This window comes from Meles meles, chromosome X, assembly GCF_922984935.1.
Source record: "Meles meles chromosome X, mMelMel3.1 paternal haplotype, whole genome shotgun sequence".
Classification (NCBI taxonomy): domain Eukaryota; kingdom Metazoa; phylum Chordata; class Mammalia; order Carnivora; family Mustelidae; genus Meles; species Meles meles.
In genome coordinates this window covers 71,347,493-71,360,996 of record NC_060087.1, presented here as the reverse complement: position 1 = coordinate 71,360,996, position 13,504 = coordinate 71,347,493, and the positions used below count along the sequence as shown (strand labels likewise).

General features: G+C 33.5%; 1 protein-coding gene across 1 annotated transcript in view; it reads left to right on the top strand.

Moving 5' to 3' along the window:
• HDX (highly divergent homeobox) overlaps positions 1–11,390 on the top strand; it is a 227,238-nt gene extending 215,848 nt beyond the window's left edge. Inside the window, exons 9-10 of the mRNA XM_045995799.1 lie at positions 6,823–6,945; positions 11,055–11,390. Coding sequence (XP_045851755.1) covers positions 6,823–6,945; positions 11,055–11,180 — 249 coding nt within the window. The 3' untranslated portion in view covers positions 11,181–11,390. The remainder of the gene's footprint in view (positions 1–6,822; positions 6,946–11,054) is intronic.
• Positions 11,391–13,504: the final 2,114 nt, after the last annotated feature.

Genomic DNA, 13,504 nt, shown 5'->3' with positions numbered 1-13,504 from the left:
AAAACCAGTATGGAGGGTAAAACACAAAAGTAGTGAAATCAAGTGTGCCTAAAATAATTAGTTAAGGGATACATGAAATAAGATGTAAAATATGACATCATACACATAAAACATGGAGAAGGAAGTAACAATTTAGTGATTTTAGAATGTGTTCAAACTTAAGTGACCATCAACTTATTATAGATTGCTATACACAGAAAGTGTAATATATGAATGCAGTGGCAACTACAAGTCAAAAAATTACAAGAAACAAAAAATAAATGGAAGGGAAGCTAAGCATAACACTAAAGAAAGCCATCAAAACATAAGGGAAGTAAACAAGAGAAGAATGGAATAAAGAAGAACTACCACAACAACCAGAAAACAATTTTTAAAATGGCAATAAGTATGTATTCATTAACAATTACTCTAAAGGCAAGTGGACCAAATGTTCCAATCAAACATAGGGTGACTGAATGGATAAAAAAGCAAGATCCATCTATATAATGCCTACAAAACACTTATTTCAGACCTAAAGACACATGCAGATTGAAAGTGAAGGGATGGAAGAACATTTACCATGCCAATGGAAGCAAAAAAGAAAGCTGGGGTAGCACTACTTATATCAGACAAAATAGGCCTTAAAACAAAGACTGTAATAAGAGCCAAAGAAGGATACTACATAATGATAAAGGAGAAAATCCAACAAGAGGATATAACTATTGTAAATAGTTATGCACCCAACATAGCACTGAAATACATAAAGCAAATATTAACAGGCATAAAGGGGGAAATTGACAGTGATACAACAATAGCAGGGGACTTTAACAACTCACTTGCATCAATAGATAGATCATCCAGACAGAAAATCAACAAGAAAACTGGATTTGAATGGCACTTACTCCAGATAAACCTGATGGTCATTTCCAGAACATTCTACGCAGAAGCAGAGGAACACAAAATCTTTTCAAGGGCACATGACACATTCTCCAGGATAGGTCATATATCAGGCCATACAACAAGTCTATAAATTTTAAAAGATTAAAATAATATCAAGCATAATATTAACCACAATAGTATGAAACTAGAAATCAATCACGGGGTGGGGGAAAACTGGAAAAAAACACAAGCACATGGAGGTAAACAACACACTACTGAACAAACAATAGGTCAATGAAGAAATCAATGGTAATTAAAAATGCATGGAGACAAATAAAAATGTAAACACAATAGTCCAAAATCTTTAGGATGCAGCAAAAGCAGTTCTAAGAGTGAAGTTTATATAGCAATAGAGATGTACTTCAAGAAATGAGAACTATCTCAAATTAACAACCAAACCTCACACCTAAAGGAAGCAGAAAAAGAAAAACAAAGTCTGAAGCAAGTAGAAGGAAGGAAATAATAAATATTAGAGCAAGAGTAATAGAGACTAAAAAAATAACAGAGAAGATCAATGATACCAAGAGCTGGTTCTTTGAAAAGATAAACAAAATTGATAAACCCCTACCCAGATTCATCAAGAAAAAAGAGAGATGACTCAAATAAAATGAAGGGGGAGAAATATGAACCGACACCACAGAAATATGAAGAATTAAAAGAGAATATTGTGGAAAAATTATATGCCAACAAATCTGATAACCTAGAAAAATGAATAAATTCCTAGAAACATAGTCTTCCAAACTGTCCGTAGAATGGGTAAAGAAGAAATCATTTGTGTGTGTGTGTGTGTGTATGTGGTGTATGTGTATTACTTCACCATAAAAAAGAGTGAGATTTTGTCACTTGCAACCGCATGGATGGACCTAGAGGGTATCACACTAATTAAAATGAATTCAACAGAGAAAGATGAATACCATATGGTTTCACTTATACACAGAATTCAGGAACCAAAACAAATGAACAAACAAAATAAGCAGACACTTAAATACAGAGAACAAAGTGGTGGTTGCCAAAGGGGAGGTGGGTGGGTGAATGAGTAAAATAGATGAAGGGAATTAAGAGATACAAACTTCCAGTTATAAAATAAATAAGTTGCAGAGTACTAAAGTACAACGTATGGAATATATTCAATAACATTGTAGTAACATTTTATGGTGACAGACTGGGACTACACTTATTGTCATGAGCATTGAGAAAATTGTCAAATCAATATTTTGTATACTTGAAACCAATGTAACATTGTATGTCAATTTTACTTCAATAATAATTATGTAGCAAACTCATATATATAAAATATATGTATATGTGTAATGTATATACATTTCCATGCACATGCATATGAAACTGCTGAATTATAAAGGAAAGATGTAAAAATGTTGAACTTTAATGGAATTCCCAATTTTACACTTCCAACATCAGTGAATAGGAATTCTATTTATCTCCTTGAGTAGTACTGTCTGATTTTTACATGTTATTAGCCTTTCTGGTTCATGTGAAACATTATTGTATTGTGGTTTTAATTTTCATTTTCCTGGTAATTCATACACCTAAATATTTAATTATGATATTGGTCTTTTCTATAACATTTTGAAGTAACTTTTCAAGTATTTTACCCAATTTTCTAATGCATTAATGTCTTTTCCTTATTGATTTGTTGGAGATTAGTTCGATTGAAAACTATTTTCTCCAGAAGGAAAAATAAGATAGAAATTAAGGGTAAATAAAATCTCAGATAGCAATTCTTATTGCTGATTTCAGGATGTTGACTTAAACCAGCTTATCTAACATAACACAATAAAAAATAAATTTAAAAAAAGAGCTTATCGGTTTTGAAATTCAGTCTTTTTTCAGAGAACAGTTGTGTTCTCTTTTTGCATAAGCATGCTAGTGTTCCTTGTTTTGGGATCATAATCACTTTGTTGGTTTCTTAAATATATTCATCATAAGCTTCTTGAAAGCAGAGATTTATCTTAGTCATCTATGTGTTCCCTGGCCTAGTTTCCAGCACAAAGGTGCCCAGCATCTAGTTCCTGCATGAGTGAAGTTAACTTATGCTTGGAAAAACTTTGAATAGCAGTATGCAAATGCTCATTTATACAAAATCAATTAAGATTAGAAGCTGGATAACTCTAACTCTTCTCCCACATTGAATTAAAAATTCTCTCATTCTTGGGATTCATTGTAACAAAATGAAAAAGAGTGGTTACTTCTGTGCATTCGATAACTATTACTACACAATACTCAGTTTGTACATGGTGGGTTTTGTGATTGATATATATTGCTAGAAATCCACATTGCTAGGAGTTTGGACTAATCCAAAATGCTTATGAGACAAATTGGTGAGCTCAATCTCTGAGTTATGAATAGCTACATCATAAAATAACACCTCAGTTTGGATAGCCATTGGTTACCTTCTCAGCTATCAGAGCTCCAGTCCACCTGAAGCCTTGAATTCCCCCTACAATCTTCTTGGAGAAGAATTGACAAAGATTATTAGGAATGCAGGGAAGATTTTAACAAGAAACTAGAGCTGGATCTTTTGTGCAGTTCAGTGACTGATGTTATCTTACTAGTTCCTCTCACAAAGACAACACTTACTTAGGAGAATCTCTAAAATATACATAAATTTCTGCCTGTAATCTAGAAAATGTTTCACAGGCTTGCAAAAAGAAACTCCAAGGGGCACTAGGGTAGCTCAGTATTTTAAGCCTCTGTCTTCAGCTCAGGTCATGATCTCAGGGTCCTGGGATTGAGACCCGCATCGGGCTCTCTGCTCAGCGGGGAGGCTGCTTCCCCCCACCCTCCGCCTGCCTCTCTGTCTACTTATCTCTCTCTCTGTCAAATAAATTTAAAAAATCTTTTTAAAAAAAGCTCCAAGAAGAAAATACTTGCACTATTAAATTATCTTAAAGTTGTTTATGTTTTTAAAATGTTGCATAAATACTGAGTAGAAGAAATATTTGCATGAGAAAATAGAGATATGTATACTGAAAGATGATTTGTGATTTCTGCAAATGTAAGTTATTTTTAAAATGTTTTCTAATGGACTGTGAGTGCAGCTCATTAAGATTATGCATTCAAAGGAGACACTACAGTTCCTGATTTGAAAAGACTTCTGAGTCAGCACTTTACTAATACTACTGCTCTGACAGTGAATACTAAAAAAAAAAAGTTTAGAATTAGTCAAACATAATATGGCAGAAGCACATGAAATTTTATTATAATGCTTACTTAGAATTTAGATTGTTGTCGGGTGCCTGTGGATAAGAAATGTACTTAAATAATCATTTGCAGATGATGGGCGTGATCTTAAATGGTCTGAAAAGGAAGCAGTTTTATTAGGTAAAATCAGTTCTAAACTGATAAAATAATTGATGCAGTTCACAGATTGAATATGATTATTGTAACTGTATCTTCTCAACTGAAACAATAAAAATGAGCATAGAATTAACTAATTTTAATACCTTTTATGCAGCTCTTTGAACATACCCTGTTAAGTCCTGCTATGCTCTTTGAGACCAGTTCTCCACCTACAGAGAATACTCATAGCTTATTTTTAACATTTGTATGTTTTTTTCCCTGCAAGAGGACCAGCTAACAATTTAAATCAAGTTTTTGATATATAATTTCCATACAATAAAGTTCACCTCTTTGTATAGTTAGATGACTTTTGACAAGTGGACACAGTTCTGTAACCAAAACCACAGTTTATTTATCTGCTGATGAACCCTTGAATTATTTTTAGTTTCTGTCTATTATGAATAAAGTTGTTATGAATATTCATGTATATCTTTTTGTGGACACATGTTTCATTTCCCTTGGGTAAATACTTAGTAGTGCTGAGTCAGATCATAGGAAAGAAAGATTATATAAAGTTTGATTTTATAAGAAACTGCCAAAACATTTTCCAAAGCATCTGTACTGTTTTATAATCTCACCAGCAATGTATAAGACATCTAATTGCTCCACATTCTCACCAGAACTAGCTATTGTCAGTCTTTTTAACTATAGATATTGTAGTATGTTAGTGGTAATATCTCATTGGGGTTTTAATTTGCACTTCCTTAATGAAAAATGATATTAAGCATTTTTCACATGCTTATTGATCATTCACATGTCTTCTTTGATGAAGTGAGTATTTTCTCTGTTTTTATTCTGTTGGTGATCCTACAATTGTATTGTAAACATTCTTTATGTATTGTGAATACAAGTATTTTATCAGACATGTGATTTGCAATTATTTTCTCCCAATATGAAGCTCATATTTTTATTTTCTTAAGTGTCTCTTGCAGAGCAAAGGGTTTTTTATTTGTTTTAATTTTAATGAAGTCTTTTAAGTTTCATGCATTTTGTGCCTGTTGAGAAGCAGCCTAACCCAAAGACACAAAAAATTTCTCCTGTTTTCCTCTAGCTTTATGGTTTTAGGTTTTGTAAATTTCTTGCTAAATTGTGTATATGATGTAAGAGTTGATAATCTTTTTTTTATATGGATTTACATTTGTTCAATCACTGTTTTTTGGAAGATTGTCCTTTCTTTGTCTATTGAATTACCTCAGCACGTTTTAAGAAAATCAACTCTCTCTATATTTTTTCTGGACTCTTTTCTGTCCTGTTGATCTATATGTCCACCCTTTGCCAATACTGTAACTTCTTGATTACTATAGCTTTAATATAAAATCGATTCAGAACACTTTTGTGATGACCATATATCCCTCAAACCTAGACTTGCCAAAGACTACTAGTATTATATCCATTTTACTGATGAGTAAATAGAATCACAGAGAGTTTGGCCTGCCCAAATTTACACAGCTCTCAGTAGACCTGGAATTAAAATCTCCCCAAATCCTAGTATATTGTTTTTTTCCTACCAAACTAACAAAAGTAGTGAAAGGAGACTGTCTCAGTGGTACACAGTGGGACATTAGGAGATATCTTCTGAATAACAGACTCCTACATAAAGGCAGGGAACTCAACAACTACTTAAGACAGTAATAATTTTAGTCTCTCCTTGGTGCAAAATAATAACCTTTTTAGTTCTCAGTATTTGGCTTTGTGAATGGTACAGTCAGCATTACTGCATCTGCTATAGCTCTATAATTGGGCTTAATTGGGCTTTGCCTATTTTTTTTTTTAAGATTTTATTTATTTATTTGACAGAGAGATAGAGAGCACAAGTAGGCAGAGTGGCAGGCAGAGGGAGAGGGAGAAGAAGGTTCTCTTGCTGAGCAGGGAGCCTGATGTGGGACTTGATCCGAGGACCCTGGGATCATGACCTGAGCTGAAGGCAGCCGCTTAACTGACTGTTGGTGATTTGCTTAAAAGGTAGTCTTTGAGTAAAAGGGTAATTTTCTTTTGTGCTTTATATTCCTTATGCCAAAATATTATCATCTTCTCTTTTTTTGTAGTGTTCAACAATTCAGTAGTTGTGTTTAACACTCAGTGCTCATCACAACATGTGCCCTCCATAATACCCATCACGGGGCTACCCCATCCACCCAGCCCCCTCCCTTCTGTAACCCTCAGATTGTTTCCCAGAGTCCAGAGTCTCTCATGGTTTGTCTCCCTCTCTGATTCCTTCCCATTCAGTTCTCCCTTCCTTTCCTTGTGGTCCTCCATTCTATTCCTTATGTTCCACATATGAGTGAAACAGTATGGTAATTGTCTTTCTCTGCTTGACTTACTTCACTCAGCATAATCCCCTCCAGTTCCATCCATGTAGATGCAAATGGTGGGTATTCATCCTTTCTGATGGCTGAGTAATATTGTATATATTGTATATATGGACCACATCTTCTTTACTGTCCTCCTAATTTGATTGCTTTTTTAGAATTTTATTGTGCATAAAACATGTATAGTCCTAGGTTTGCATAGGGTAATTATATTGTTTGATCTTTTCTCCTTCAGAATGAAGAAGTCAGATTCATTGAAAATGAGCTAGAGATTCAAAAGCAAAAATACTTTAAACTTCAGACATTTGTTAGAAGCTTGATACTAGCTATGAAAGCTGATGATAAGGAACAACAACAGGTAGGTGCCAGAAGAACTGTAATGTATCATGTTGAAAAATGACATGGCACATTTGAGTTCTTAATATTTTTTTTCATTTTTATACTTCTTTCCTGCCTGCCTCAAGAAAGGATTTGTTACTTTATAACTTTTTAAGCACAGTATTTTTAAAAGTAGATATTCAGATATTTTTGTGCTGCCTTAATAGAAAATCAAAATAATTGATTAATACTTGGTTAATTTCAGGCTAGAGTTAAAAAGGGAAAAATAATTTTAAAAATGAATTTTAAAGAAATTCTCCATGTTTGTAGAGTCTGGGCTACCCTAACTGGAGAAACACACATTTTGAAATCTTCCGTGAATAAAATATTCTGGTACAGATTTCAGGGCCAAATCCAACTTGATGTGTGTTTTTATAAATAAAGTTTTATTGGAACTCAAAAAAAAAGGTGAGGCATTTACCTCTCTTCTGTATTTCAGTTACCCTCCAGACCTCAATAGATTTCACAAATGTTTAAATACCTTCTATTTCAAAATATGTTGCTTATCACTAAGAAATATGAAATTACTTTGTAAAATTATTTGTGATCACAGTGCATCATTTACTTTCCCAATTTAACTAAAATGCTTGGTTCCTTTACCCCAAAGATGCCTTTTATTTGTCACTATGGAATTTTATTTACAAATTCCTCCCAAATTACATATGTTGTCTCATTTTTATGTGAAATGTATATAAAAATGTATTAAGCTTGCTTTAAAATTATAGAATTTTTCTAATGTTACACTCAATACTAAATGATACCAAATTTGCCTGAGTGGTATACTATTGTGTCAATTTCTTGAGACATTTGGTGAATAGTAGGTCACACTAGTAACCATTAATTTGGAAGCAGTCTTGTAGGTTTTTATTCAGCAAAGAAATCTCATGCATATTGTACAAAAATTCATCCCTAATATCCAAGCAAGACTGTTCATTTGTAGCTCATCCCAGATATCTCCAGGGAAAAAGAAGAGTATTAGCATCCCACAATTCTTTTTTTTTCCACAATTATTTTTTAAAATAATTTACTCATGAGACTCAAACCAGCATGTACAGTATGTGCCCAGTTTTGTAAGTTTACTTTCCCTGTGCCTCACACACACAGGCATTCCAAGATAGTAGTCTTCAGTTAGCTTTGCCAGCTTTATTTAAGCATGTTGCTGTATTACATAAGTTATTCATTTTCCATATTCCATGGCATATTGAAAGTGTATTTGTTTTTTAGGAATGTAAACTATGGATTTTGAATGAATAAGGTGGCAGATTTAAACATGGTCCCAAGGGTACTGTAAATTTTCAATAATTGTAAAAAAAAAAAATTAGGTTCACCTTTAGAAATGACTTGGAGTGTAGACCTGGTCCCAAAAGTTAGAACATGGTTTTGAATTCAGAGTTACATTGGCAGATAACTAGCAACATCTGTCTATGTCTCTTGATATCTAGGAACAGCACACAGACTGCGTTTTGTTTCTACTTCTAATCTCATCCCTTGACTTGGTTCTTTCCCCAAGACCACTAACAAATAAGAAAAGTAACTATTGTATATTTTACTTTTCTCCTCTTATACTTTTCCTCTGATAGAATACTGATGAACTAAGATATGGCAAAACATTGGCCATAAAAAAGAGAAAATCATACAAAAGTTGCACTGAAATTCATAGCCTATATAATCATCACCCAAAGAGAAACTACTAATTTTTATAGTTGAGATCAGGTATAACAGTTGTCTAAGTATAGAAGACACCAATAGTAGTTTACAAAAGTTATTAAGGTGATCTTTTAAGTTACTGATCTTCACATTATGAGATACTTACAGGTTTTATTTATAGAAGGAAGCAATTTTTATTCTATCTAATAAAAGAAAACCATTTTGTCATTGGTTTCTTATTTTAAAAACTCTTAATTTCTTTCAATTAATTTTGCTTTGGGTAAACTGAGATGAGTGGTTCACAGCGTATTTTTCTCCAATGAAACAGTCCAGACTTTAAAAAATATGTGACACTGTCTGATTGAAATTTTAGATTACTCAAAGGGTTTCTTTTAATTAATAGTCATTTTTAAATAAAAATAATTTTGCCACCACTGTATTATCATTAGTGTCTTTCTTCCCCTGATAATTCACTGTGTGATCCCAGCCAGATCAATTGCTTTTCTTGAACTTAAATTTCTCCACTTTGTAAGGAGGATAAGAATGATTAACATTATGGAACTTGGCATTCATACCCCAGGGCTTTGAATAAGTATTATAAAGACAGATGATATATTTGGGAATTGCTTTAATCTTTTGGGAATAAGGGCACCGGATCAGTCTTTAAATATAGATTGATGAAGAATCTATAGTAAAAAAAAAAAAGTTGTGTGTTTACTTAATATATATGTAAAAGGCATCTCTAGCAATTGTCATAATCCATAGATTTGTTCAGTGTGTCAATGCTGCAATCCAGTAAGATACTAAAAGAATTTTGAAGTGGACCTCATGCATTAATAGTGCCCCATGCTGCCTTATATATAGTCAGTCAGCTACATAAAATTCAGTTACAAAAATTATAATAATAATAATCCTCTTTTGACTTGAAGGTATCCCCACAAGAATTTAGAATGTCATCAAGTATGTTCATTTACTTGACTTCCTAATACTCTAAGCACATGTTCAATGAATGTGAGCTGGAGGACTTTGCCTTTTTTCATATGGCTTCTTCACAGTTACAAAGTGAACTAAATCCAGTGATGTATTTCTCATAAACTATGATCAGCTAATGTCAGCTAAGGCTTTGTTTCTCCTTGACTGGATTAGTGATAAACAACTATTCTAGAAGAAAATGGCTGTGTGTTCTATTACTGCAACCTAACACCTTAGAAAGCATATAGAACCAGTAGATGACTGCTTTGTGAATTCTCCAAATTTCAGCAAGAGGTTCATGTGCTATTTAAGAGTATAAAATAAATAACTTTTCCATCAGATAGGAGTTAGTCTTTCCTTATGCAGATTAACAAAAAGGACAAAGTTTCTAATCTTATCTCTCTGCTATAAGACAAATGTATAAATGTCATTTATTTTAATAAAGAGAATAAAATACTGTCTTATTTAAACAATGGATTTCATAAGTTCTCCAATATGCCCTTTCTGTTCCTTAATTCAGTAATGACAAGCTTGCATTTGTCCATGTTCCTTTGGTCCTTATTTACCACTGTACCAAAAGTCCACACTACAAGTAATTCTGTCTTAAAGTACCCAGATAAGATACATTACTAATATTGGAAGAATCAAATCAATCATTAGTTCACAGTATTTTTTATGATCAAATGGGCATCAGGACTGCCAGCCACATAAAAATGTATTAATCATTTATTTCCCTTGTATGGATACATGTTATACAATTCCAGATGAAACAATTTTTCCATGGCAAAGCTTATCCATGACTCTTGGCTTATCCTATTTACTCCAACAAAGAAATGAGCAGCCCCCTAGAGACATAATTTCACAGCCAGATTCACTGTCCAGCTGTGCCTTGGTGGGTGCTTGCCCATCAATAGATATGGGCATAGCCTAAGAAAAGAAACAAAAGTTACTTGGAATTTTCAAGTTGTTAATGTTTAAAGTAGAATAACTGAGCTTTTTCCCTAATAAGTTCTTTCTCCTAGTGAAGTACGTACTAGTCTTGTGATACGTGTTTTTCTCCAAAGGACAGCATAAGTGGGCAGGAGTATTTTAATAAGGAATATCATTGTAAAGCCCTTTAACAGTGATCAGTGAACACTTAAAAACTAGTATGAAAATCACTTTTCTCAAATACTTCAAAGCCCTTTGTCCAGAATAGCTGTACATTTCCCTCCTAATTTGCCTTTTACCCAGGGTTTCACTCTACATAATCCACACTCTCAAGATCTAGTATTTTATTACTTCCTTAATAGTGTATGAAGAGTTTTTCTTTTATGTAAGATACTGTATAAGGTCCTGAAGAGAAATGTTTCATTCTTTAAGTCCATGAATATAAATTGACAAGAGAGAACATTTATTAATGTAAAATTGAAAAAATAAAAAAACACCTGTCCACATACTAATTCTAAAAAATTGATTTTTCTGGCTCAGGCACTGCTGTCAGATTTACCTCCTGAATTAGAAGAGATGGATTTCAATCATGCCTCACCAGAGCCTGATGATACCTCATTCAGTGTGTCTTCTTTATCAGAGAAAAATGCCTCAGACAGTTTGTGATTTGACGGGGGGTACATGATACATACAGCCTTTTGGCTGCCTAACAGGTGTGCATTTCCAGATAACTGCATTCTCTTGCCTCAAAATTCCTCAGTTGGAAAAAAAATATTGTTGAAACTGACATGTTCTGTGAAGAATGGACAAGATATAATGGCTACAGTGTAAAAATGTATGTGAAATTTAAAAGCAGCATTTGAGAAATTTTTCCAAACTGATAAAACTCTGGGGAACATTTGTATTTAATTTTTAACAGTTTATCTGAAATGTGTAATGCCTAATTTCTGAAAGATTTTTGTTTGGTTTTTAGAAGAATCTTAGTTTTAGTAATAGTTTTGACCAGAAACATAAAAATAAAGTTATTTCAGCATTACTTATCAAGTTACAAAAGCTTGGTTAGCTGTGTTTTGTAGCCATTACATCTTTATTCTCTCTCCTTCTCCTATCAGCTACATACACCTTTACTCAGGAAAGTGGACTGAAATTTGAAAACAAAACCTTAAAAATGATTTTACCTGAACAAGTCCTAGGATTTATTTTTGATTTCCTATGAGAATTTGACTTCAGCTGATGACTGAAAATTTAAGGATCACTGGTTTATAATTGTAAATTGTTGGTATTCTTCCATTTTCTAACCTAAATATTTGGGGGGAAGGGGGAAATCACTATGGAAAAGTAATTAACCAACATGAAATAAAATAAATTATTAAGTGTATAGAAACAAAATGTTGTAAAAGGTTAGTCTTAATGGGGATTCTTCATTGTTGCAAATGACAAATATTGATAAGATTCACATTCTACTAGTAAATCTGTATAACTGAGTTAGATGAAATGTTGCACAAATACTACACATTTATCACTATCTTCATCATACTTTTTCAATTCTTACATTTTATGAAACAGGAAGTCAAGATAAGGTAGAGTCTTCTTTTTTAATCTAGCCACTCAGTTTTGTCACAAATTTTGCCCCATTCTCATCTGAGCCTTGTACAGAGCCATCTGCCAAGGATAATATCCAAAAAGAGTTATACACTACTGTGGTTGTAAATCATGGTCCTCTGAATTTCCTGGACACTTTTCTGTGAGTACACTCCTAAAATGGGCATGCCACCCAGTTGTTCTATTAGTAGGTACCAGATGGCCACACACTGTAGGCAATTCTTTGCACACTGTTCCTTCTGGGGTACCAGCTGGTATTACCATGACCCAAAGAAGGGAAAATGCCAGTTTCTTAGTTTCTCCCTGAGCACCCAGCATCATGTATTTGTGAGTTAGCTGTGTGGAGTTGTGTTGCATTGTTAAATTACTATCTATTCCTAAAAGATTAATCAAGTATCTAGATGGCTCTCATTTTTTTTTTAAGAGAGGGAAAGAGAGAGGTGGGGGAGGGGCAGAGGGAGAGTGGGAGAGAGAGAATCTTAAGTAGGTTCTATGCCCAGCCCAGTGCCCTATGTAGGGCTCAATCTTACAATTCTGAGATCATGACCAGAGCTGAAATCAGTAGTCAGATGCTTAACTGACTGAGCCACCCAGATGAGCCAACTAGATGGCTCTTTTGGCCATCAAGTTTCTATGTCACATATTTTTGTAATTTGTAAGCAAAATCAATTTTGATCTTGGAATTCAGATACCTATTTATGAATGCAAAAAGGCAGATATGTTTATCTTTGACCTTGAAATGTCCCCTCCCCTCATACATAAATAGGTAAGGTTCATTGGTAATCCTTCATTTTGTCAGCTATTATTTATGACTGTTGCCATGTTACTGCTACGGTTCTTTTGTTAACAGAAATATTTCAGTGGTTAGGTATGATCCCTTTTAGATGAAAGCCATACAGTTCTTTTCAAATAATGTTTAGTACTCCTTGCTGCGAAGTAAAATTCCATTCAGAAAAAGAGTTCTGAGTAAAAGAACCTCAGGCATTAGGAATAGATTTATCAGTCACACCAATTCCTCCATGAGATAAAGAGTCCCTACTATACACAGTAAATGTAGAAACCATCTCATAAGATAGAATGAACAAATTCCAGGCTTTCAAGTCTCTCCTAGGAGCTCCATCCTATTCACTGAGTTTATCTTTAAACTGTAATTTCTTCTGCTCCAAATTAAGCTCTTTCTTATTTGTTTTTTTTTTCAATTTTATTTTATTTTTTCAGTGTTCCAAGATTCATTGTTTATGTACCACACCCTCTTGTCACCAAGTAAGGATAGATAATTCTCTCCTACATCTTTCAGCTTTATGGATTGGATCAGTTACACCTCAGCAATTAGACACCAAATCAAAAAATATTCATTGAGCTTCTGCTATAGGGAAATTCGATTTCTA